This window comes from Scleropages formosus, chromosome 9 (genome assembly GCF_900964775.1).
Source record: "Scleropages formosus chromosome 9, fSclFor1.1, whole genome shotgun sequence".
Taxonomy (NCBI): domain Eukaryota; kingdom Metazoa; phylum Chordata; class Actinopteri; order Osteoglossiformes; family Osteoglossidae; genus Scleropages; species Scleropages formosus.
In genome coordinates this window covers 20,864,891-20,891,778 of record NC_041814.1, presented here as the reverse complement: position 1 = coordinate 20,891,778, position 26,888 = coordinate 20,864,891, and the positions used below count along the sequence as shown (strand labels likewise).

Genomic DNA, 26,888 nt, shown 5'->3' with positions numbered 1-26,888 from the left:
GTTCATATTTATTCATTCAGCTGACATTTCTCTCCAAAGTGACACACAATTTCAAGTTGCCTCCAACTATTTACCCATTAATACAGCGGGCTCGTTTTTACTGGAGCAATTTAGGGTAAGTACCTTGCTCAAGGGTACTACAGCAGTTAGTGAGATTCAAACTAGCAACCAAAGCATATCTCACCAGAGCACTTAGAAGGAGTACAACATTTTCATTCCCTCTGCTTGATATGTGATTTTTTTTGTTACATAACTATAACTCATAATTTATTAGTACATTATTTTATCTTGCCGTTATTTTTTGTTGCCATTGCTTTTCAGTTTATGTTAATTTGAGTTTGCATTGCCTACACCGTGTTATTCTGTTTAATTTACGTCTTGTGTTTCCTTATTTCCATTGGTTACTCGCGTCATTTCGCTGTCTGCTCTTCATTTCAACACGCGTCTGTGACTGTATGTGTTGAAATGGGACTTCGCAGGGAAGCCAGGATCCTGGGCCTGTCTGGACAGTAGGTAACCTTTGTGTGTAATACAGCACTAAACACTTCACCTTCACCTTCGTGACCTTAACAGTCCTTGACTGACATGACTGTGGACATTTATTTCTCTCCTGGTTCAAAATGAGAGACCTTAATTTTGCAGTTAATGAGTGAGAAAACGAGAAAGCGTCATGCAGTCTAAAAGGGACAGCAGGTGGCAGGGTGGTTAACGTCATGGGCTCAGAAGTAAAGGACCCAGGTTTAAATTCTTGCTCCTGCTGTAGTACCCTTGACGAGTGCATTTACCCTGAATTTACACAGTAAAATATACTGCTGTATAAACGGGTAAACTGTTGCAAGTAACGACGGTTTCCGTTACGTCGTAGGAAGTTGTCCGATGAATGAGTAAACTTAAGGAGGATATAACGGCTGCATTTTCTTTGTCTTTGGGAATTAGTGGGAAAATACTTTACAATCCTTTCTCGGCTCAGTAATTTAAAACAAGAAAAGTTACAGAATCTTCCTAGCGTAGAAATCTTTTCAGTTTTATTTGAAACGTGAAGTACACTTAGGGCACGTAGTTTGCAGTTAATTTTTTCTGGGTGGCAAGGCACCCGCGTACCTGTTTGATAGGGAGGAGCGCTATAAGCAGTGTGTATTTTCTCAGCTGCATAATGCATAACAACCAGCATAACAAGCCCTGGAAATATTTCCAAAAGTCAAAAGTTTTCACAGTTCTGCTTCTGCTAACTTTGTCTGTCTGGCACTTCCACGCGTGGAGAAAAGTTGAGCTCACCTCGCTCGCTTTCTGGAGAAGCGTCCTTTCAGCAGCCATGTCATGGACGCTAATTAGTTACTTTAGCAGCTTTCATGATTACATTAATTATCTCGGCACTGCGTGTGTGTCCTTGTGCGGCGAATATCAACGCTCCAACAGCACACTGACTTTACTGCGGTCTATTTGCTGCTGATGAAACATTTTGCCAAATGCTCAAAACTGTATTTCTGCAAGCCTGCGTTTAATTGCCTTTAAAAGCCGCCAAGATCACTGGCTTAGGGGTCACATACTGGAACACAATGAAAAACCTTAGCGATTAAAACTAAACTACAAAGTAAACGCTAATGGAGTTTTTATGAATGTCTGCATTTGATATGATTTCTTGAACAGCTTCGCTGTTTTGCATCCCATTTAAATAAGTGTAAGCCCGGCCTCTTAAAATGTGTTTTTAAAGTCTGCTTATTTTTATATCCGGCTGCAACTCAGAAGATTTTATTTCTTTAGACTGTCAGACCTTCACTTGCAATTTTTATTTTTTTTTTTTTCTGCTTCCCCATTATATTTTATGTTTTTCATGTTTGTAAATGGCTGCTGTGTCTTTTTTTAAAAAACATCAGTACGGATTAGTGGTAATATTCTCTTTTGCTCACTGAAATCGGCAGTTCCCATTTGTCCTTTAAAATTACTCCCATAATGTCAAACTGCGGCAGAGGACGTCATCTGAGAAAAACTCATAACTGTCCATTTTGATCCAGACTATTTGGAAGCAGCACTTCTCTGCCGTTAATCTGTGTTATTGAATGAGACACTTTGTATGCATGAAGTTAATTGGTTTATCTGCACCCAAGAATTTGGTTGAGAATAGATAAATTTAATGTATTTAGTACCCTGCAGCAGTTAAGGTAGTGACACCAGTGTAATGAAACTTTTTAGATTCTGCTTTTTGCGTAAAAATATGTATATATGCTGCAGTCCACCTTTGCTTCCATTTGCCCTAATGGACTTAAGTTGAACTTCAGACCATTTGCCCAAATTATTTAACTTTGCAGTTGCTAAATAAAGCATTCTGAATGGGTTTATTTTCTTAATGTAGATAAACAGCAAAAAAAAAAAAATGCAAAGAAATCGGGCTCTCCGCTTCAGTTATCTGGAACTAGGATTATGTTTTGTGAATAATTCCAGGTTTCTAGCAATAGCCTTAAAACTGTATGCAACAGCATTTTACCTTTTTTTTTCCCCTCTCTTTTATTCTTGTTTTCTTTTAAGAAAATTGCATTGGCACTGTTTTTACACCAATTATGAGCTCAAAATTTGACCCGCTCTTAAAATTTACTGTACTGTCAGGCACTTCATTTCACATTTACAGGGACACCTACAAGCTGCAGCGATACAGAATAAATCACGCCCATGTGTATATAGATATAAAGAAAAAAAGAATAGCAGCTTTTGTAATGATGATTACATTAAAATGGCCATTTTCCTGACAGCAATCCATCATAGTACGGGTAGGTATTCCCATTATCATTTCCAGAAAGCACTCACTCTCATTAAATCCACCATGAAGGCGCTGCAGGAGGACAGAAGGGCTTCCTTGGCTGCATCCGTTCCCTGAAGATGAACGGCGTGACCCTGGACCTGGAAGAAAGAGCTAAGGTTACGCCCGGGGTGAAGCCCGGCTGCTCGGGGCACTGCACCAGCTACGGAATGTACTGCCGAAATGGAGGGAAGTGCATTGAGAAATACAACGGCTACTCGTGTGACTGCACCTCCACTGCCTATGATGGGACCTTCTGTACAAAAGGTGGGCCTTGTTAAAAGGTAACCTTGTTTTTCAGTTGCACTTTAAAAGTACATCACTCCCTTGATCTATGAAATGAATCCGTTCCTGAAAATGGTGCGGATACCTCAATTGCCGGTACGGAAAGCTTCTAATAATGCGTTCCCAGCCCATCTGAAAACCCAAAACTAATTTTCCCAAATATCATTAAAACACTAGAAAACTTCTGCATAACTATCGACTGATTTCAGCATGATATAAAACACATTTACATTTATTTATTTAGCCGACACTTTTGTCCAAAGCAACGTACATCTCAGGGAACAATACAGAAGTGCGTAATATCGACAGATGGAGAGGTCTGGATGCAGAAATGTGAATCGCTTCATGATTATAAGTACTTAATGATTTAATTGATGGGTATGTTTGTTGGCAGTACATTTTGGAAACTAATTGTGTTTTTCTTATATCCAGCAGACAGCAACGAAAATTCACTGATGAAATTGAAAAAAGGAAGCAAAAAAAAAAGAGGTGCAGATAATTTAAAATAGACAAACAGGAAAATGTACTGCAATGAACTGTTATTGTACTCACGAGTGCAGAGAAGAACAGCTTACTGTGAGTTGTGGTGGGTGGAGGAGGGGGGAGGCTTGGCAGTCATTCTTACACTGCCACTGCACCGCATGGAAGCAAAGAAATCATGAGACAGAAAAGTAATAGAAAATAGCTGATTGTGCCAACTACAGTGCTTCACATGCGTTTCAAAAAATTTTTTCGACAGCCTTCGGCTAAATGTTGCTTTATTAATTTTTTTTTTGTTCCGGATATTGAAATTTTGCTTTCGAAAGCCAAGAGCCGTTACACCAAATTTTGGAAAAAGGGAGTTTGTACGTCAAGAGATGCCTGTATTTGTTATTGTTACATCTAGGGCAGCAGGTGTCTCAGCGTTTAGAGCTGTTTCCATGCAGAGAGCCAGGTTCGAATCCCACTTGTCCTGTAATGCCCTTGACAAGGTACTTACTGTGAATGGATAAAGTCAGACTATCCGGCTGTATAAACGGGTAAATCGCTGTAAATACCTTAGTGTAAAAATCTAATGTGGGTTATGTAAATATGGTATATAAATCATAATATTACACCAGATTAATTTGACTACCCCAAGGTGAAGTAAGTGATAAATTAAATATACAATATTATAGAAATAATGAAATATGTAGTAAACTCATGGAGACATTCTTCTCTATAAAGTTTTGTGTTCTGTTGCCTTTATTTCATTTCCAAGAAAATGAATGATATGCACATGTGTATCTGTTTGTTGTATTGACTATTAGCTTCTAACGAACTTCTTCCACAACCCATTGTACAAATCTACCAGGGAGCGATGGATAAAATGACACAGCCAAGTGCATCACAAGTTGACTAAATATTTTGGCAGTAGCCTAGACATCACAGGGCCTCTTCATTCTAATTTGGTTTATGTTAAGTGTTCACATGATGCAAGCACATGTATTTTAGCCCCCAGTCTTTAACAAGCCAGTTTTTCCATTTTATGCTTCCCTGTTATGTCAGTTTTTAATTTTTTATGCATGTTTACTTGCATGATTTGAGCTTAGCTTGTATTTTCATGTGTTTCTTGCTTTCAGGTCAGAGACGTTGACTGCTCTCCTTTCTAAACTGTTGCTGAATTTCTTTTCCTGTGCCTTCTTGGTGTGTTTTTTACTGTATCACTCATCAGGGCAGTGTGCCGTCCTGGTCAGGTGATTGTAAAGTGTAACTTCCAGCCGCCGCTAAGTCCCAGCTCTGCCTATATGGCCTGAAGGAAAAATCCGGCCATGTAGCGACAAAGAGCAGACTGTACTACAATGTCTGAAACAAGAGCCATGTCTGGTGGTTTATTTTAAGAACTTAGTGGGCAGCACTGGTGCCTCACCGCTCTTTGGCTGTCAGTTCAAATGTGGGTTTGAACACGATTCAGTCTGGATGGAGTTTGTGTTTTCCCTATGCTCCAGGTGCTCCAGTTTCCCCAACAGTTCAAAGAAATGTGTTTCACATGAACTAGTGACTCCAATTTTCCAGTAGTGTGGTGTGAGTGAATCAGTGCCTGCTTCCCCTGCCATCCACATCCCATCCATGGTGTACCCTACCCTTCCACTCTGTGCTTATGGTATAGGCTGCATGTGGTCTACAAATCCCAACCACTGTGACTTTCCAGATTATTATTATTATTATTCTTATTATTATTATTGTTTGGTGAAAATAGGGGGGTGCGGTGGCGCAGTGGGTTGGCCCACAGTCCTGCTGTCCGGTGGGTCTGGGGTTCGAGTCCCCCTTGGGGTGCCTTGCGACGGACTGGCGTCCCGTCCTGGGTGTGTTCCCTCCCCCTCTGGCCTTACGCCCCTGTGTTCCCGGGTAGGCTCCGGCTCCCCGTGACCCCGTATGGGACAAGCGGTTCTGAAAATGTGTGTGTGTGTGTGTTTGGTGAAATATAAGAAAAAGTGTAGTCGCTTTTACGGCAAATCCATTAAACACTGAAATCTCTGGAATAACATGACCGTATGCATGCAGACAGTCATTACTGGATACTGGAAGTTCCACTACTTATATGCAAATTATCTTATACAAGTGTTAATAATGTAAATGGAATGTTCCTCTTTTGTCAGTTTTACATCATTTGCTACCCTGATTTCCCACGATTCTGCCTCTTTCGCCCCAGTTGTCACACAAAGATGGTAATTTCACCCATATATTGCCACCTCAAAAGAGACCCAGATTTTCTGGAGCAGTTTGGAAGCGCCCACCACATTTTATGACCTACTCAGAGTTAGCATCCTTCCCTCGTCTCCTAACCTTATTACTTTCAGCTCACCAGAAGAGAAATCAGTGTTTTGTCTATTTAATTACAAAACATGACAAGTTTAATGCATTAATTTAGCACCCATCCTGTTAATATTTAGTAACTGAGTTAACTCTGTTGCTGATGTTGGCAATATTTCCCAGTATAAACTTTTACGGGGTCTTTCTGTGTGCTTCTGTCTCAGTTCACTGTGCCGGAGTGCTTCTAATGCTTCAGTGTATATCTTAGTGATATTTATCATTTGTCAAAGAGACAAGGATTAAAAAGGGACTGGCTGCAGACTGATAAGGGCCGTTGCTGATGAAACTGCACTTGTTAATCTCCAAGACTTGGATGTACGATGCTAATTCTGCTTCGCCCGATAAAAAATAAGTAATGATTATATGACGTTTCGTTTCATTCACTGACCATCAGCTGCTTTGCACTGAGTTAACCAGACTGAAATAATGGCGGTATGCGCTGTTGTGTCAGTCTAGAACAGTGGGGTTATGCTGTTATCTAGCAGCTACAGCATTTGGTGAAGGAAACAAAACCAAGTTTATTACATTTACATTTGCATTTACAGTACTGTGGAAAAGTTTTAGGTACTTGGTTGGGGAAAAAAAGTGTAAAGTGAGAATGCTTCCAAAAATAATGTTCTTAATTAATGAACTTCCTACAAAGCTTAGTAACCATCCATCGTCAACAACCGCTTGCCCTGAGCGGGATCAAGGCGGGTTTGGCCAGGTCCTGCTCTCTGGTGGGTCTGGGGTTCGAGTCCTCCTCTGGGTAACTTGCGATGGACTGGAATCCCATCCTGGGTGTGTCCCCTCCCCCTCCATCCCTGCGCCCTGTGTTGCCGGATGAGGCTCCGGCTTGCCGCGACCCCGCTTGGGACAAGCGGTTTCAGCCATTGTGTGTGTGGAAATGCAAATGTACAGATACATAGAAATAGGTACTGAATGTAAAACAAAATAGCACAGTGGCCACATTTGAGTGACTCGGTTCCCGGTTCTTGCTTTGAAATCTACCACAACTCCTGTCTGTGTCTCATTTCCTTTCCAGATGTCGGTGGTTTCTTTGAGGCTGGAACTCTGGTCAAGTACAACTTTATGCCGGAGAACACAGCAGCAGTGGCATCCAAAGACACAAAGGGCCTTTCCCGCAATGTGGCTCCAGAGGGCAACCTGACACGGGAGGACTTGGCCTTCAGCTTCAGCACCTCCAGCGCACCCAGCATCCTGGTCTACATCAGCTCCAGGACCCAGGACTACATGGCTGTAGTGCTGCGCCACAATGGTGAGACTGGCTGCAGAAGGGTAATACTGGTGGTACAGGGCAACAGGTACCATGCAGTGCTTAAGGATAGGGACTTGGTTCCTTTCCCAGTATAAGTCTTCCTGTACCCTTAATAAAAGTTCTTAATTTCACTTACTTCAATATAGAGCGATTCAGAAAATATCCAGTTGAAAAAAAAGGAGCAGCTTTGGATCTATGTGTTGAACAGCAAATTAAAAATTATAATATAAGAATAGTATGTTGCTATTATTATTATTAATACCAGCTGATACACTTTTATTATATGGGGTGGTGGAGCATGAGTTCTGTTGAGAAACTGCTATAATATAGTAGCTCAAGGTCTGTCTTACTTTATTTTTAACCAAAAATAATTACTACACAAATATCCACTAATCCACTAACCCAAGTTTTTAGGAGTTAAATTCTCATCTGTACTTTTTGCTGCAAGAAAAATATGTCTGTGATGCCCACAGACCCCTCATTGTGCTCAATGAAAGCTCTTCAGTCACAACAAGGAGCACTAGAAATGTAGAGATAATAGTTATAGAATACCCGATGACAATTAAATTTATTACTTCGAGCTATTATAAAAATTTGAAAAGTCATAAAGGTCCACACTGGATACCAAAGTTTGAGATCATAAGTTTTTCACTTAGAATTGTGTAGGGAATTTGCAGTTTTATGCTTTTTTTTCCTCAGTGCAGCGCGCACTTGTTAATTTATTTTTGCCGTTTGCTCATGGATAGATGATATGTATGTTAACTTTCGGAAATCACATCTACCTTTTCCAGGTTGCTTCAAATTGGCGTTGCTTGGTGCCTCTTCAGAGTAATAGTTTTTGCTCGTTTTCGGCTTCGCTCGGCTTCTCTGGAAAGCAGTTCATTAGAGGAGATGTGTTTCGGTACTAAATCAGGGGTCGCTTGGGCTGGGAGTGTAGCGTCAGCAAAGTCAATGGTGCCAGAGCAGAAAAGCAGCACCGTTTCCACCAAGAGCTCTCTGCATTTTTATGGATATTTTGAAGCTCTGATATTATACATTGTTAGAAAGCCTTTGCAGGGCCTTGAATTCTAGGTTTTATCTGAAGACATCAGAACTGCTGCCACTTCTGCTTGTCCAGTGTTTTGATATGGATGTGTTCTACTGACACCTATACCGATTTTCTACATAAGGAGCCAGACCCTGGTGACCCCCTGCCCTTCCCTTACAGGGACACTGCAGATCCGCTACAACCTGGGTGGACTGCAGGAGCCGTTCACCATCGACGTGGACCAACGCAATCTAGCCAATGGGCAGCCGCACACGGTCAACATCACCCGCGTGGACCGGAACATTCAGCTACAGGTGGGTGTCACTATGGGAAGAGGGTAGGAGGAGTATTAGGTCAACAATCCACAGAGAAACCTTTCTATATTTCCTTCCGTTCATTTATCGGGCACTTTTCTACAAAGCGACTTACAACGTTAAGCTACTTACAGTTATTTACTCATTTATACAGCTGGGTAATATTACTGGAGCAAGAAGTGTCCTCACCTTCAGAGCTACCAGCACTGCTCATCGCAGGGTGGACTCCCTGGCTCTGTGTGTCCAAACACCCTCCTTCTGGGATGAGACTTCACTACTATGGTCCGCACTTCTAAACGGTTTACGGTCCAAGCACTGAGATGTTGTCCTGGAAGTGCTGCCTTTTCAAAGGGAGCCCTGTGTCATCTTGTCAGAGTGTCCACTCCCTGGCGTCTCCGCTGATCCCGGGGGCCCAAAAGACCCCCAGTCTCCCACTTCACTTCCATCTGTGGTGGCAGAGGCTGCAAGGCAGCCTCACACCTTGGCCCCAACTGAAACCTAGGATCATCTCTACACCCACATGACATTCAGCTCAAGCCTTGTCCCCAGGGTGTTCCTGGCCGTCTCTTGGCTCCTGGTTCGAGCATCCAGCCACTGGGGACCGCAGTGCAGTCACACCAAAGGCATCATCACCTCCCGTGGGACCTCATTCCAGCCCTATGGGCAGCAGGGATCCTCTGGGACCGCAGATAAGACACATAAAAGAATGCAGTTTTTTCCTCTGAGTCCCTTGGGCTCCACATGATGGCACCAGTCAAACTTAGAGAAACTGCATCAATTTTACAAATGCTTCAAAATGACTGCATGTGTAGTATTTATGTATTAAATATAAATATATATTTTAAAATGTAGAAAATACAGAAATATGATTTTTTTTTTTTTTTTTTTTTTTGCAATTGCTACACCTGCTTGTCCCAAGCAGGGTTCGCAGTGAACCAGAGCCTAACCCGGTAACACAGGGTGCAAGCCCAAAGGGGGAGGGGACACACCGTGGATGGGACGGGAGTCCTTGGCAGTGCACACTATGCAGGGCTCGAACCCCATACTCACCACATAGCAGGCACCGGCAAACCTGCCACACCCCCATCAAAGTCCTGAATATATAAATATTAGAATATTCTTACACCTTTATTTTTGTTTAATTTATGGAAATACTTTTTGTTAATGAAGGAGTGTGATGGCACAGTGGGTTGGACCGTGTCCTGCTCTCCAGTGGGTCTGGGGTTCAAGTCCCGCTTGGGGTGCCTTGCGACGGACTGGCGTCCCGTCCTGGGTGTGTCCCCTCCCCCTCCGGCCCTTCGCCCTGTGTTGCCGGATTAGGTTCCGGCTCCCCGCGACCCCGTATCGGACGAGCGGTTTCAGATGATGTGCGATATTTAATATGTAAAATTTTGAGGTCATTCATATAGGTGTTTCCAGTATTTACAGACAAACAAACAGCTGACACCAAATTACAGAATAAATAAATAACATTCACTGAGTATATGAACACAAGCATGAAAATAGTAGTACAGATTCAAAAGAGTAAATGAGAATTAAATTAAGTGGTTGGGTGGTGTTGCACTGACAGGAGACCTGGAGTAAATTTGTGTACAGGGAGAAGTGTAGTGGGGAGAGCACACGTCCCTGAGGAGAAGGGAAACCGATTATTGTTTTGTGTTTCAACCACTCATTTCACCAGGTATCACACCTTCAGACAGCTGTGTTGACTGGCAAATATCCTTTAGTACCAAGCATGCAACAGGACCTCTTATTTACCGTCTCGTCTCAGCATTTACCCTCCTCCTTCGGCGCACGGAGGACTTTTATGTAATGGATGTGCAGCTGTAGAATGTGAGAATGTGTAGAGAGCTTCATGCGAGGAGGGGGCGCGGTGCTGCTTCTGAGTGCAATGCGGCCAACACGGCAGAGCCCTTTGTCACCTTGATTAATTACCCCACCTCCAGCAGAGGCTGGAGCCGCAGCACGGTACTCTCCGGGGGAACGGGGGGGGGGCGCTGGAGGTTCCGTGTGGAGCATCCCTTTTTGAAAGCTGCCAATTTTTTCTTCTCGCAATACATAAGTAAATTAAAGGTAAATAAGCAGATAGCATATTCATTGTCTCACATTATCCTCCCACCACCAGGAGAGACAGGGAGGAGGGGGAAGGCGCACCGGGTTGGTGTTAGAGTGGGCCGCAGCGACCGCACTGCAGGTGGTCTACATTCACCGGGGAGCATCTGAAATGAACAGATTGCGTTGATCACTTTGACACATCTCGCTAACAAACTGCGCCTCCGACACGAGGGTAACGCAAGCCATCCTCCCAGCAGGGCCCTTCCAAAACCGTGAGGCCATTTATTATCCTAGGTACGACGTGCCAATAGGAACGATGCCTTTGCAATGATGATGAGAAAGTGAACCGATGTATCTTCAAGCACAAAAAAAGTCATTTTATGGAGATTATTCATTTCAGGAAGTGGCTAAAGAAACCGCTTGTCCCGAGTGGGGTCGCGGCGAACCGGAGCCAAACCCGGTCAAACACGTTATGCTTACTGGATATTAGAATGAATTTGTGGTGAATGCTTAATTAATGTAGTCAGAATATTAGATATTATTGTGTATTAAACATTTTAATATACAGACACCCCTCTGCTTAAGTGTAATTCGAATGGCGTAAATCCGGATTTACGTGAAAAATTCTTGTGTGTTTTGGCCTGCAAACACATCTCCTTACATTAGTGTTGGGCTTTTTTTCACATATTTTCTACCATTTTCAATATTCACAATGCCTTGTAGTAAATGTGCCCTCGAAAGAAAACGAGAACCATCTCGCAAGTGTGCAGTAATTGATTTGGAGTTGAAATGAAAACTAAAAAGGAAGTATGAAGGTGGACAAAGATTATCGTCTATAGCATGAGAACCAGTTTTAGTCCGTAGTGAAAGATGCTGCACATATAAAGGAGCACGCAAAAGGAACAGGTAGCACGAAAACAACGATAATAACAAATAAATATCAAGGTCCAGTAACTGAGATGGAAAAATGATAAATTACGCAACAACAGCACCCTCTTGTGTGCCAGCATAGTACTAGCTGTGCGTGGTTACTAAGGTAACCACGCACAGTAAAGTACCGTACGTGTATGGTATGCAGTAGTCTATTTTTTTAATTCAATTTATGCTTTATAGAAATGTAAAAATTCATTTAATTGACTAGGCCTATGTCTTATTACAGTATTTAATATGTAATCTGACATACATAAATTTTGACTTAATAAAGGGTTGAAGAACGGTCAATTTGTGTAAGTGGGGGGGGGTGTCTGAATTGTGTTGAAGCATAAACTGATTTTTTTTAATGTTATGTCACCTAAGTAATAGATGCATTGCAGTCTAAGAATTGTTCTCGATGTCGGTACAGCTTAAAAGTCTCCCAGATCCATTAACTTTTAGTGGGTTATTACTGTAGTTGACACATCTTACATTATATCGCTGAAAAAGTTCCATTGGAGGTCCTATTATGTTCTGGTCATTATTTTTATTACTCCTATAATATTTTAAATATAACTTTTTTATTAGTACTATTTAACCTTCTTATTACTGCCTTTAATAAGCCTGTTTTTATCGTGTCAAGAGAAGCGATGTGGCCACAAGAGGGCGGCAGAGTGTAATGTTTTCAACAGTAAATGGACTCGTTAATGCAATATCAATTATGACCGTTAGGTGGCGGTGTTGCTCCATAATTGCTTTGGCCCACAATCCATAGTACTGCATGTGACTTCACAAAAATAAAACCACCTTTAAAGCTAAGAACTAAATATATGTAATGCACTCTTTTTTATTTTTGAGTTGTTTCATAGTTACACTGAGCTGCATATTGCTGTGTTTAATTGGTAACAATCGTACTGTATGTCTTTCGTACATATTCAAATACAAATGTTTTGTTTTTCCCATTTCAGTTCGATCATTGCCATTTAAATGGAGAAATTCAGAGAAATGGACAATAAAGAATGCTCATTTGCACTGAAGGTGTATGATTACACTCAGCTATGCGGCTCACTTACATTTCCTTAGTGATCTAACACTGGGAATTACACGATATGACATGTGTTTTGAACACGTTCCTTTGTCACACCACACTGTGTGCACATTTATGATCAAAAATGGATATTCACAACCGCCATCCTCGGCATCAAGTTCGGGCTGCTGACTTATCGCAGCGGTTGTGTGCTGGACTGACTGTCCTCTGGGGTCGAAAGAGAGCATGGAGGCAGCAGGCCGGCCGGAGGCTCTCACCGCCGAGGCGCCACTCGAACCGCAGCGGGGGACTGAGACAACGCTGCGGCCCTCAAAGTGCTTCAGCTGCTCCAGGGTGACATGTGACTGTTTGTCCCGCAGCTGGATCACTACCCCCCGGTGAGCTATGCCCTGCCTGACGCCTCTGACACCCAGATTAACCTTGTCAAGACGCTCTTCCTGGGCAAGGTTTTTGGTGAGTGCTCCGGTTATTTACGATGCTCCCAGCTGCTGTTGCTATTTCTGCCGTCTACACGTGGTTGTGTGTTTGCTTTGCGTGTTTTTTAGATGATGCTTTTCGCCCTGCTTCGCTAAGATTACAGGTTTACTCTGCTACGGGGTACAAGCGGAGTTTCCCACGCGCGAACACTGCTCTGATTCCGGATGGTTCTCTGCTTGGGGTCATTAAAGCTGAAGCCCAGTTCTGGAGCCTGAGATTCGGGAGGAGAGCAGATTGTCGCTCTTCGCACCACTTTAGTCTTTATTTCACACAAATCCAGCTGTACTGCTGATCCACACCTATAGGAGTACAGTCTTGCTTCGCTCCTTTTCGTTGCGATCTCTCGTACCCTTTGCTGTCACTGCTCAGCCACCATCTGTTCATCTGGCACTTTCCCTCCCCTTCCATATCCGTACCATGAACAAGCAGGGTAATAGGAGGGCAATTTGAGAGACACCTTTCAAGTCGATTTTGATGCTTTGGCTGCTTTTCTCTACAATGAGAGTGTTTTCTGAATTGAGCCTGTGAACATTCTGCTCAGTAACTTGGTAAAGTGGAAGAGAACAGCTTTAGTTCTTCTGCAGTTTAAAAAAAAAAACACTGTATAATGTTAAAGAAGGTAGGAAATTGCTGAAGAAATGAACCTTCTTTCACATAAGTGTCAGTATTAGGAATTGGTGCATTTAGGATGGGTGGTGCAAAAGGAACCATTCCTGAACATTTGCATTTATTCATTTGTAGACCCTTTTCACCAAAGCAACTTACAATGTTAAGCTACTTACAATGATTTACCCCTTTATATCGCTGGGTAATTTTACTGGAGCAATTTTAGGGTAAGTACCTTGTTCAAGGGTACTACAGCCGGAGGTGGGAGTCAAATCTCTGACCCTTAGATCCAAAGGCAGCAGCTCTAACCACTGCCCTACCAGTTGCTACCAAGGAACCCATCCCATGAAGTAATGGAGGGTACCTAATTAATTAGATTAATTCTTAAAATGGGGCAGCAGGAGGAGTAGTGGGTAGGGTTGTCCTACTGCGATCAGAAGGTCATGGTTCTGCTCTTCGCTCTCACTCTCATATCCTCCATCAAGGTACTTACCCCAAAAGCTGCTACAGTAGAAATTATCTAGCTGTAACATACAAACTTGTATATTAACTTATACATATACATACTGTATATATACATATATATATATATATAAAATAAGTAGTAATATTTAAACAGTGCTGTTTATATCTGAGTCACAAAAGGAGATTTATTCATTAGGGCCTTGCATGCTTTGGGGTTGTTTCTTACATACATGCATATGTTCGTTTAGCTGGTGTCTTTTTTTCCAAAACAACTTATAATGTTAAGGTATTTACAATTATGTGCCTATTTATATAGCCGTGTATTTTTTTTTTTTTTTCTGGACCAATTTAAGGTAAGTACTTTACTCAAAAGGGGGCACAGTAGGTTTGGCTAAGTCCCACTCTCAGGTGAGTGTGGGGTTCAAGTCCTGCTTGAGGTGTCTTGTGGTGGACTGGCATCCTGTCCTGGGTGTGTCCCCTCTCCCTCCAGGCCTGAGTTGCCAGCTTACGCTTCGGTTTGCCGCAACCTCACTCAAGACAAGCGGTTTCGGGCAATGTGTGTGTACTTTGCTCACGCGTACTACAGCCAAAGCTAGGAACTGAACCTGGAGCTTTTGGATCCAAAGGTAGTAGCTCTAACCCTCATGCTACCAGCTGTCCATACATACTCCTCATGTCTTTGTTGGGTTCGTTTCTAGTTTAAAGCAAAATCCATTTTGTTAGAAATTTCCTTTTCAACTGCTCTGATAGAGCCCCATGAAAGTCAAGCAGCCCGGCTCGGCATATTTCCTTGATCCGATTCATCTGAATGAAATACAGCATCACACTCTGGGGTGTGACATTTGTCCTGGGGGACTTTTCCAGTCCTCTCTGTCTGGTTGGTAAAGGCCTTCCCATTTCAGCATTGCAGTGTGTCCACCATATGAGGATGGCAGTGCTGTGCAAAATTATAATTTCAATAGAATTTCCATGGATGGTACAGAAGGTACAGAGAATCCCACTTTCTGTTAGTAAATCAATGGACCCCAGACCCCAAAAGACCATGATATAACAGTTCACCATGTGTGAGAATCAGACCCCAGTTCTTCCGTTGCTGGTCCACTGCATCTTCTCCCTGACAGAATTATCCTTCCACCCAAGCTGGGGCTGGAGCCCCAGTGTGTAAATATCTCAATGGTCGTCCTTTACATGGGAGTGTCCTGCTGTAGATCAGGTCTCAGCCTGTGTCATCAGTCATCATAGCCGCTTCAAATTCAACTTGAAATTTTAGCTCACTTGAGCACCTTTTGTCTTTTGTGATACGAGCATCTATTTCGTGAAGTCATGTAGGCCACTGTGAGTCTCAGCATCCAAAGTTTTTTAATGTAGCAGAGAGCGACAATTATGAGGCGTTCCTCTTTATCCATCCCTCCATTGTCAATAACCTCTTGTTCTGTGCAGTGTCTTGGCGGTCTGGAGCCTGTCCTAGAAGCATGTTGTGTGCGGGATGGCAGTCCATCACAGGACAGTTACACACACTCATTAACGGCAGTTTGGAGTCATCAGCTTATATGAAGCAGCTCAGAGGTCATGACGGGATATATGGGCTGGTGTCTACTGGCCAAGGGAGAGCTTCTGGACTCTCAATGTGCAGCTCTGCTTGAAAATTCCTTTCCCACTCCCTGCCAATGTTCATTCACCTCCGGGTCCAGGCCCTACCCAAAGGAGTAGAGCGGCTGTCGCCACCTTGACGGGCAGGTGCCTCACGGATGTCCTGGCAAGAACGTGTCACCGTCATCTCAATTGGCAATGGAGGGGCTCCATACCTCGGAATCCGTCGCCCAAACAACGAGCCCGACATACTTAAAAACAAAAAAAGTGTTTCAGGCGTCGTCCTTCGGCAATCTCTCAAACCCAGGCGTGACCATCAGCGCCAAACAGACAACCTGCTCTCACATTAATCTGCAGGGCATTTTATTGTTCCTGGATCATTTTAAACCCACAAGGAACATAAGTCCGTAGACCCACAAGTCTATAGCATCCCCGCTGTTGAGTCAAATTGCTGCTTGCTGTCTAAGGGGTATCGATCAGACGGTTCAACCCTCAGCTGTTTGCTCAGCATGCCTGGCGTTATCATGAATGGCAGATGACAGATGCAGGAGAGCGTGTTCCCATCTCTCTCTTTCTCTCTCCGATACTCCTTCACCATTATTCTTATTGCTCAGGGACAGGCCTTGGAATTACAAAGTGTCTGTTTCATAGACAAACTTTTTTCTACTCTTTTTTTTCATATATAGTAGTGTTTCACAAATAAAAATCAGTGCTGACAGCACCTGTTATCTCCTATGAACACTCCTGCCATTTTCTCATGATGAATGAGATTTGCAGCCTGGAATGTGCTGAAATAATGTCGCACCCACAACACCATTCATTTTCAATTACTCAAGATATCCACAGCAAGAATACAGACACAGTACAGAAACCCCGGTCTCTCACCGGGGATGTCATTCCCAAGGATAACTCTATACGATCCCTATTAAATAGATAAGTGCTTAAATTTTGGGCATTATAATGCATCTTATTTCTGTTTTCAAAAGAGCGTAAAAAGAAGTCGGAAAAAAGTGTTGTATCTCCAATTTTCAGTCTATATCTTAAATAATGAAGGATGGAGGAAAAATACCTTCATTTCTGAACAATTAAACTGAAATGACACGAACCAGTCAAATGGTAGATGATAAATCCATTTTAATTTTATCATTACAGATGGTGAAGCAAAATGGCATTAAGCAGAAAAGTCAGATGATACTGCTTACCAAAAGAAGAGATTTAAAAAAATCCAGAGCGGTAGCAGAACTACAGCGCTCAGTTTACACGTTTTCACTGTGTTTAATTACATTTGCCATGCATTAACCTATCCCCGGGGGTGCGGTGGCGCAGTGGGTTGGACCGCAGTCCTGCTGTCCAGTGGGTCTGGGGTTCAAGTCCCGCTTGGGGTACCTTGCGACGGACTGGCGTCCCGTCCTGGGTGTGTCCCCTCCCCCCTCCGGCCTTACGCCCTGTGTTGCCGGGTAGGCTCCGGTTCCCCGTGACCCTGTAAGGGACAAGCGGTTCTGATAATGTGTGTGTGTGTGTAACCTATCCCTGTATGTCACCTTTGAGAAAGGCATCAGCTAACAGAAAAATAGAAAAAATAATGATGAAGAATATACACATGCACACACACATTGGCTAAAGCTGCTTCTCCCGAGGGGGATGGCGGCAAACCGGAGCCTAATCCAGTAGCAAAGGGCCCAAGGCTAGGGGGGGAGGGGACACACCCCGGACGGGACGCCAGTCCATCACAAGGCACCCCAAGCAAGACTCGAACCCCAGACCCACCAGAGAACAGGACCGGCCAAACCCGCTGCACCACCACACCCCCCCCCCCCCTCCCCCCCCATTGAAGAATGTAACCATACAAATGTATATACCGTATATACGTATATATTTGTGTACAGTTGTCCCAGAGCTACCATTCTGCTCTTCCAGAAAGGAGAAAGAGAATAACTGGCTCCGTGACATGATGACACTCATCGGCTAACACAGTTACGTCCTTTGAATTCATTTAGTGAGCTGCATTATCTGGCCTCTGTTTCCCGTGCCAAAGGACCTGAAGCTGATTCAGACGATTAACGCATCTTCATTGTAAAATTCTGCAGTGATGCTAATACAGTCTGATGATCTGTTATGTGCTACTTATTGCATGTCTGCTCAGAACACGGTGACCCCTGGCAACACAGCAATGTAAAGCACATGTAGCACAATTTACACTTTGGGTTGGCAAGGGGGGCAGCAGGTGTCACATGGCATCAAGTGCATTGAGCGTATGCTAGAAAGTGCCAATGGTCAGTGAATTTTTGGGAGTGAATGCTGCAATGTGTCTTTTTATCCTCTAAGCTGGTGGTACCAGGGTTTAGACTTGATTGGCTGCCTGTTGTCTTCTAATGATAACCAGCTGCCCCATCGCCGGTATGCTGCTACGGATGATTTAAGAGGCAGTCGATCAGCAGACAGGAGGGTATGAGTAGAACAATAGTTCCACTGAATGTGGGTTTTGTTTGTGTGTGCATTGTTGGTCACAGCTGAGTTGTGAGTTTCCCTGCTTTTTTGTATTTTTTTTTTTATTCAATCACTTAAAGGGACAAAGGGATAGTATCCTTTTTTTTTGGTCAGTGATAAAGGCTCTCTTGTATTGGTGTCTTTTCTGCTACTGGCCACGATCTACATACTTACGTATTACTGTTATTGTGGATTTGTTGAGAACGTGCTTGACTATAATTCATACGCACTTTTCCCTTTCGGTACCGCAGACAAAGAGTTGAAGAATTATCTTGCTACTCTCCAGCATTTATTTATGCAAAATGGAAAATTTCCATAAAGGATGATGAAATCCTTCTGTATCTGTGAATTTTATTTGCTTGTTTGATTTGGGGAATATAGCTGACAAGTACAGCGGGTGAGAACTGAACTGAACAAGAAGTTGGGGAGTAAATGAAGGAAAAAAAATACAAGTCTGGGCTTAAAGGGGTGCGGTGGCACAGCGGGTTTGACCGGGTCCTGCTTTCTGGTGGGTCTGGGGTTTGAGTCCTGCTGGGGTTCCCCTGTGATGGACTAGCGTCCCGTCCTGGGTGTGTGTCCCCTCCCCCTCCAGCCTTGTACCCTGTGTTGCTGGCTTAGGCTCCGGTTTGCCGCGACCCCGCTTGGGACAAGTGGTTTCAGGCAATGTGTGTGTGTGTGTGTGTGTGTGTGAGTTTGAGCTTTAGAGAAAGTAAGGCTGTGACAGCAGTAAGGACACAAAAGGTCACGTATTGCAGTAGAGCACAATGGCACAGAAGAGCTCTCTATTCCTCATTGGGAACTGCGGAGCGCAGTCACGCAGGCAGAGATGCAAGAATCGAGCACATAGATTGCATAAGTGTGAAATCTGAAAATCGCTGCTGCCGTGGAAACAGGTGATTGTGAAGGTGAAGGACTGAGCGAGACGTGGACACTTGGCATTCCACAGACACAGCGGCTGCACCAGGGCGAATCTGGCGCCCCGGTGCTTTCCACTGACACCACCTCTTGGGTCTGAAGCATCTTTTAGTCTACGCAGCAGGCAGATCACATCTGCAGTCAGCAGGCACAGCACCTACCATAGCAGTTTCTCGGAGGTATGAGCAAGGGTATGGAAGGATGGATTCATTTCACATCATTTCATTTTATTCTTATATAGCACAGTGTGCTTAACATAGAATGTAAGAGGGAGCGAATCAACATTTCCACAGTGCTCAGCTTGCAAGTGTATCAGCAAAGTTGCAACTAATTTTGAAAGAATCAGCAACCTGAAAAAAATAGCGTGAAGATACCGAGATGGCAAGATGGTGGGGGGGGGGATCTGAAAATGTTTTGATGAACAAATCTGCTAAAATTGAAAACAAATGAATACATAAAGCAGAAATACAGAAATTTCACTGTAATAAATAATTGTAGCATGGAGTTGCATCATTCATTCATTCGGTTGTCTTTACAGGCTTTTTTCTTCATTACACAAAAAAGTTCTTTACTTCAATTACTTCCACGTGTCTGTTAGCACTGATCATATAGTCTGATATTTTCCTCACCACCCACTGTGTTTGTTTATTCCTTAATTCATTTATGCATTTATTCATGTATTGATACATACGTAGCCCCGTGGTGCTACTAGTTTGTTGTTTTTTTTTTTTTTTTTCTTTGGAAGGTTTAAATCAAGTTCACGATTTCAATATATAGTTTGGTTGAAGCCGTGCCAACACGCGTTGGAACAGGTACAACCTACATTTGATGTCAGTGTTGCATTTATTGCAAATTGATTGGGTTTTGGTTTGGGGGAAACCAATTAGAGAAAAGAGGGATGGAAGGGACGGCAAAAGTTTCGAGACGCTTCCAGAAGGGTCCGAGAGAGAGAGGTGGGCTGTTCTGGTGTGAATGCTGCGGTGTATGAGGAAAGAGAAGGTGACGTTTTCTGGTTGCTCCAAAATACAACCGAAAAGAGAGAGTGAGTTGTCGTTTCATTTTCATTGTGTTGTGTCGAGAGTTGGAGATAAGTTTCCGGACCGTGGTGTAGTCGTTTGTGTCCAACGATTTTGTTAGGAAACTGCGAATTTCAGCCTGTGTGACGGAGCGAGAGTCTCGAGACCCAGCCGCGCGCTTCGCGCTACCGGCTGTTCTTCTCGGTCCGGGCATCGTTAGAGTTTTAACTGCTGCCGAACGCGAGTGGACGGCTGACGTGACGAGGTAAACTGCGGGCTTTTTTTGTCTTTACTCGCAGAGTGAAGCGACCATTATTCTTCGGTCTCAACGTACAAAACGAAAAGCTGCGATCAGGCCTGCAATGCAACGACAACGAGGGTGTATTATTATTATGCATATGGTGAAATACTACTGCGGGAGTGTTCGAGAATCGAGACACTGTGCGCGAGAGTAAAAAGGTTCGAAACTTCTAGTCTGTCTGTGAGAAGGGTAATGAGATTATTATTGTTCATTATATTTTGTACTTTGTTTTTGTATTTTCTTCATGATGTTGTGGTTATTTGCATTTATTACAGAGACTGACGTGACGGGATTTTCGGCCCGGTAACAAGTTCTTCTCCATTGGGAAAACTAATAAATTTGACATTTTTGTTGTGTTACTGAGCTGTTTGAGTTTGTTTATAACATTTTAGTTGTTAAAACATTTACATTACATTTTACATCATTTATTCATTTAGCAGAGACGCCTTTTTTTTTTTTCATTTTTGTCCAAAGCGACGTACATCTCAGCAAAAACACAATTGAATTGCAGAGACAGGAGGGCTGCAGACCTGTGATTCTAAGTAAACCTAGTTTATTTTACACTTTTATGCACTGATGTTCATCGCTCGAGTAGGTGCATAAAACACAGGATAGATGAATCCTGATACCCTCCTACCAGTTTTGTTTTTCCCCTATACACAATCAATCACATACAATGCCAGAGTAGCGGCTGTGCAAAGGCTTATCTGGGGACGATCATGAAGTTACGGTGCATGAACATTTACACCATGCATGAGCTGGAGAGATCTTGGGCAAAATGGGTCCGGAAAAGGTGAGTTTTCAGACCCTTCTTGAATGTAGAAAGTTTCTGCAGTTCTGAGTGAGAGGGGAAGGTCATTCCACCACAAGGGAGCCAGAACCGAGAACCTCCGTGCTCTACCTTTCATACACGGGACCACCAAGCGAGCTGAAGTAGACGAACTAAGGGGTCTGGCTGGGGTGTAGCGACTGATCAACTCCTGTGAATAGCTGGGAGCAGTTTTACTGATGCATTTATAGACAATAACCAGGGTCTTGAAGAATAGAACCCAGGGCACCACCCTTATAGTCAGGTAAACGGAGGGTTGCGCTACACATATACAAACAGGACATATTAAGGAAGAAAGTACATGTCTGAAAATAGCTGATATGTATTCTGTAGGGTATGTGATGCCAATTTATATTTTTAATATAATTCTATAATGTAATTTTTTTTTTTGGTAGTGAAATTAATGAAAACAGTCATTAAAATCAGTTTTCTGAGGTATGAACACCAATATCCTTCTTCCACAGTCTTTGGGTAAGGACACGTTTGTGTCCAAGTTGTTAACTTATGAACCATAAGTACATTGTTCAGATGGATCACTGAAAATGACATAGAAATCCAACATTTGTTATTAAAAAATTAGCATAAATATAACCCCTACCGCTCGAATCTTTACCCCATCTGGCCTGGGTACAAAATCCATGCCATCTGATAGTCGGGTAGCATTCGGTTATAGAGCATCTTAAAGCCATTACTGTATGAGGACAATAGTTTCAAAGACATCTTGTGTCATATTAGCTTTTATATTCAGTAATGACCTGTGTCACCACTGACAGCCTTTTGCTCTATTATTTTTTAATTAATTCCAAAGTGCATAATGAAGGTTGATGAGATGCATATCCCCACATCATGGCATAGCACAGAACATTTTTATGGGAGAAGGAGTTAAGATGGATATGAACTATATTCTAAGACCCAGAGGTCAGCTACTAAATCCATGGTCCCTGTAAGAAACTGTGTGGTTTGAGACAAGCAAATTAAAAAACAATCAATTTTATAAACAGTGGCTGCAGCTGTTAAACTGTTGGTAAACTGTGTGAATTGCAGTAATTGCAGGAAACTGTGCTTTGTAATTAAATCAGCCTGTGGTTTATTGTCCCGAGGGATGATATTATTTGTACTGATTTGCATTCAGTTCTAGCTCATCAGTCTTTGTGATGTCAGGCGGCCTGGGCCTCACAGTGCCTGCTTTATCCATTCTACCTTCCCGGACAAGTGCAAATTTCATCGTGTCATAATTTACCAAATGTATTTCCAGTGTTTCTTCTTTCAGGTTAATAACATAGAAAGAGTGATTTGTTCCTTTCTGCATACTAGATTTTTGTGTATTTAGGTTAAATACAGTTAGCGGGCGTGGGTCTGTCTGTCATGTTCTAAATGACCCTTTACATAGTCAAATTACAAATGTGCATTGTTTCATGAAACAGCAGATTGGCACAGAGGGTAGTGCTGGTGCCTCACAGTGCCTGAGCTATGGGGTTGGGCTTGGATGCAAATCTGGTACTCTGGTTTCCGCCCACAGCTTAAACACATGCGTTTCGAGTGAACTGGTGCCTCTAAATAGCCTTTAGTTTATCTGTGTGTGCGCGTGTGTCAATGAATGACCGTTTGGGTGTTGCTGCACTGTGATAGACTGGCATTCCTGGTGTTCTGGTGTACCCTGAAACATCCTTTATGTTTCTTGGATAAACCCCAGACTACCTAAATCCTGGACTGGCCAAGTGATTATCGATAATGGATGGATAAAGGACCTGAGGTAACCATTCATAAATTTGTAGGGGCGGCTGGAAATTAGTGGTTAGAGCTGTTGCTGGTTCAGATGTCATCTACGACTTTACTACCCTTGAACAAGGCACTTATCTTAAATTACCCAGCTGTTTAAATGGGTAAATATTTGTAGGTAGCTTAATATTGTAAGTCACTTTGGAGAAAAGCATCAGCTAAATGAATGAATGTAAAGGGCAGATGGTAATACGGATCTCTGTGTACAGTTTTTTCACCCTGCTGCGTGATTTGTGGATTTTCTTTTATATTTATTATGTCTGTGTTCAGTGGTTAGCAAATAAAATGGCAACTGCTAAGCTGTGACAGCCAAAAAATCTCACACAAGCAGAGCCAGGAGAGGTATTCTCTACAGAAGCCATAATCCTATTACATTTGTAAGGTTAAAGTATCATTGCTAAAATACTGGAATTACAGGGTTTTATCCTCAGCTAAGAAATCCTCAAATTAATTCCACAAAAAAAATGGTTATATAGATATACAAATAGATGATCGGATTTTGTGGTTCCCTACCACAGTTTTGACACAAGATGGGTGCATTAATTGTTCTCATGCAAGGCAAGATGAGCAAGTCAGCAATACCTGCATTTGTTCTATTTTCCAAGTGCTGAACAATAGCTGGATTCATAAAATACTGTCCTAATAACATGAGCAGACTGCGTACAGGCGTGATATGACACTTCAAATTCAAAAAAGTCTGTCAGCTGTCTTTGCCAATAACCATCCAAACTTCAGTGCTGTGAAGAACAAGTGTTCCACCACAGTTCGAGAGGTTGCTTTACATTTTAGAGCCAAATATAAAACACTTAAAATTGCACTGCACATTATTAACAGGATAATCCTAAGAGGAAAACAAAATGTGCAGCAATTTACTTGGCAATTACCATGTCTTGAATCCACCTTTTTCCAAATGTCAAAAAATAAAATAACTTCAAAAAAGAATGTTCAAATAGCCATCGCCTCTGCAGATTATTCTGTGCAAGTTTCTAGACACAAATAATCTTTCTGAAAATAAACATTTGAACATTGCCTTTTGATGTTTCCTGAAAACCGAAACGAGCATTTGAAGAAATAGCTATCGGCCATTATTTTCGTAGGTGCTGGAGGGGTGTTTATTTCCTGTGAGGTGTTAAAAATGCTCCCTTGGAGCTGGTGACAGTTGCACATCATCTGCTGCCAGTGCTCCTATCTGCATGGAGCACAAAGGCTTCAGGGTTTGCTGAGGAGCCCTTTGTGGTGCTGCATGATGGTGCGACAGCAGCTGCGCTCATCCCAAGCTCGGTCTCCGGCAGTGTGCGGATGCTGTGTGTCTTTCTACACGTTGTGGGCCACGTTGTACCTTTTTTCTTCCCATTGTTGAGCCGTCTGGTGTTTTCTTAATCGGTTCTCGATCAACACACCAGTGGCATACTAAATAACCCCAGTGTCGATGCGCCACTTTGCTGCGAAATGAACAAACGCCAGATTCGTGGCAAATAAATTTCACCATCCAAAGCCGTTGTGGTTCTATAAGTGACAGCTGGAGCAACAACGTGGTGATGTGAAGTTCATTTTCAGTGATGCTTAGAATGAATGCAGCTATTTTCACCTTTTTCAGTACAAAGACAGCTCTATTGCCAAGTAAATGCAAGGAAATAAGCCTTTAGTTAGTATCTGACGTGAGTTATAGTGAGTCTTTTCAATCGAAGGCTGCTCAGCTTTCTTATATTTTCCTCTTTCCCTTTCAGCTATATCTAACCGTTTAGTTGCCATCTAAGGATCTATCAGATCTAGGGATCTGAGGACCAAACTGTGTAAAAGCCTTTTTTTTCTAAAAAAAAAAAAAACCACTGCTCTATACTCCCTGCTGACAGCCTGCTCTTAAATCACAGGCACAAGCTACCCATTGCGGCATCTCCCTTCAGCATTAATTCACCGAAATCTCATCAAGAGTGCAGATGGAATCCTGGTGCAGCTGAAGTGACATACCTCATACACCGCTGTTTCAAGCTCCAGGAACAACGGTGCAGTTAGGTCATACTTGCTGGAAAACTGGGAAGGCAATCGTTTATTTAATTAATTCATCACCTACACTTTTATGGATATTGTACCGCTGAACCTTAAACTCCCTCTCCCAGGTATTAGCTCACATCTCAACGTGATTTAGAGTGATAACACCCTATAAATACAAATGGGTGGATGCCCTGTTAAAATTTATTTAAGGTCGCTGTCACTGTAACGGGATGTAATTTGCGCAGGCCCACCCCTTTGCTATGATCGATGGCTCCCTGCAGTCCAGAGAAAGCTCACAGCCTGCTTCCTGTAGAGTGACACCCCCCAAACCCCAAGTGTTGGCAACACCACACCTCATTCTCCCCAGGGCTGGTGGCCCTTTATCATGCTTTGATAACCCCAGCTCACTTGGTGGCTTGTGTGTATATTTGGGCTTAGATGGACAAAAATACATTTATCTCAGTTGAACAGGCAGTGGCTTTTGGAATTTATCTCTGAAGATGTTTTTAAATTTATCTTGTGGAAAAAAGTCAACAATTTGGGGCCATTGTTTGATGTGAAATTGGTTTAATTTTTTGCGCTCTAAATGTTTCAGCCTTGAGCTTCCGTATGTTTTAATGGAAATCTATCAGTAGGCTTAATGAAGGCTTATTAGCCAGCGAGTAATAAGTTAAAAATAAACCAGTTGAACTTGTTTGTTCTCATCAGAGTGATATTTGTATATGTTTTAATTTATATTGCTGAATGTACACTGTACATACAGAATCTAGCTTTGTAGCAAACAGAAATTAGTGTATGGAACTGAACAGTGTCAAACAGTATTGTTAGTATTAGGTGCGATTAGGAAAGTGTGAAATTCAGCAGCAGAGTGCCATTAGTAACACACGCACACCTGGGTTATCACCAAAGTATTTGCGATTAAACAGCACAGTATAAAAGACCTAAGGCCAGAGACTTGATTTCCAGGAGGAGATTGTATGTCATCGCCAGGATTTGAACCCTGTTCTTATAGAGCAGTAGAAAGTGACAGATTATGCTGTGAAAAGACCTTTCAGATATTACAGTAGAGCCAGTTTAACCCTTTTAATGCTCATTGGTAATGCTGCATGTTGCTGTGTTTGATATTTTGCAAAGCCAAAGGTAATGAGTCTCTGTTTATATGCAAAGTGGGTGAGTCAAGACCTTCCCAAAAATTTTTAATTTAAATAAATAAAAATAAATCCTTCACCTCCATATGCTCTCCACTTAATATTCCTGCTCTTATTCTAATTGTGATATTCCAAACATTATTTCCTTTATTTAGCTGACTTTTTTTTTCAAAGCGACTTACAGTGTTAAGCGACTTACAGTTATTTACCTGTTTATACAGCTGGGTGATTTTATTGGATTTATGTTTTTTTTAAAGTAAGTTCCTTGCTCAAGGGTACTACAGCTGGAGGTGGGATTCCAACTTGCGACCATTTTGTACAAGGGGCAGCAGCCATTACCACTACCAGCTGGTCTCCTGGTTGTTTTTTGATCAGAACACACCAGTTGACATGTTCTGGTCCCTTTCAGAGTGGGCTGTGGTGGATTTTGCTGAATGCTGGGCAGGGTTCGTGTGGCCCAGCCCCCCTTTGCAAGGGGACACTGTGTGACATCATCAGTCGCATCCAGCGTGGACTCCTGATCCGCTTCCAGGCTCCAGGATTTTCCCAGGCTACGTGTGAGGCGGGGGTGGGAGGTGTGAGGTGGGAGGTGGGGGGAGGGGGGGTGTGGCGAGGGGCTGGAGCGCCTTGGCTGCATTCAGAGCTCGCGAGCCAAGGCTGCAGGCAGACAGGCGGTGGCGGAGCGAGAGGAGGCTAACGTGGGCTCTCCTGGCCGGGGCTGATAGAGAGGCACATCCAGGCGGCGGCGGCCGACAGCTCCA

The 26,888-nt window shown here is 42.9% G+C and overlaps 1 protein-coding gene and 1 long non-coding RNA gene across 3 annotated transcripts in view; both read left to right on the top strand.

Moving 5' to 3' along the window:
- LOC108935522 (contactin-associated protein-like 2) overlaps positions 1-26,888 on the top strand; it is a 300,803-nt gene that overhangs the window by 263,539 nt on the left and 10,376 nt on the right. Inside the window, exons 18-22 of one of the 2 annotated variants that reach the window (XM_029254781.1) lie at positions 480-509; positions 2,822-3,058; positions 6,933-7,166; positions 8,374-8,507; positions 12,882-12,975. In XM_029254781.1, coding sequence (XP_029110614.1) covers positions 480-509; positions 2,822-3,058; positions 6,933-7,166; positions 8,374-8,507; positions 12,882-12,975 — 729 coding nt within the window. The remainder of the gene's footprint in view (positions 1-479; positions 510-2,821; positions 3,059-6,932; positions 7,167-8,373; positions 8,508-12,881; positions 12,976-26,888) is intronic. The other variant, XM_018754213.2, reaches the window with a different exon arrangement.
- LOC108935523 (uncharacterized) lies at positions 20,005-20,705 on the top strand. The gene is made up of 3 exons (XR_001966213.1): positions 20,005-20,104; positions 20,378-20,537; positions 20,655-20,705. It is a non-coding gene; the product is annotated as an uncharacterized LOC108935523 (long non-coding RNA).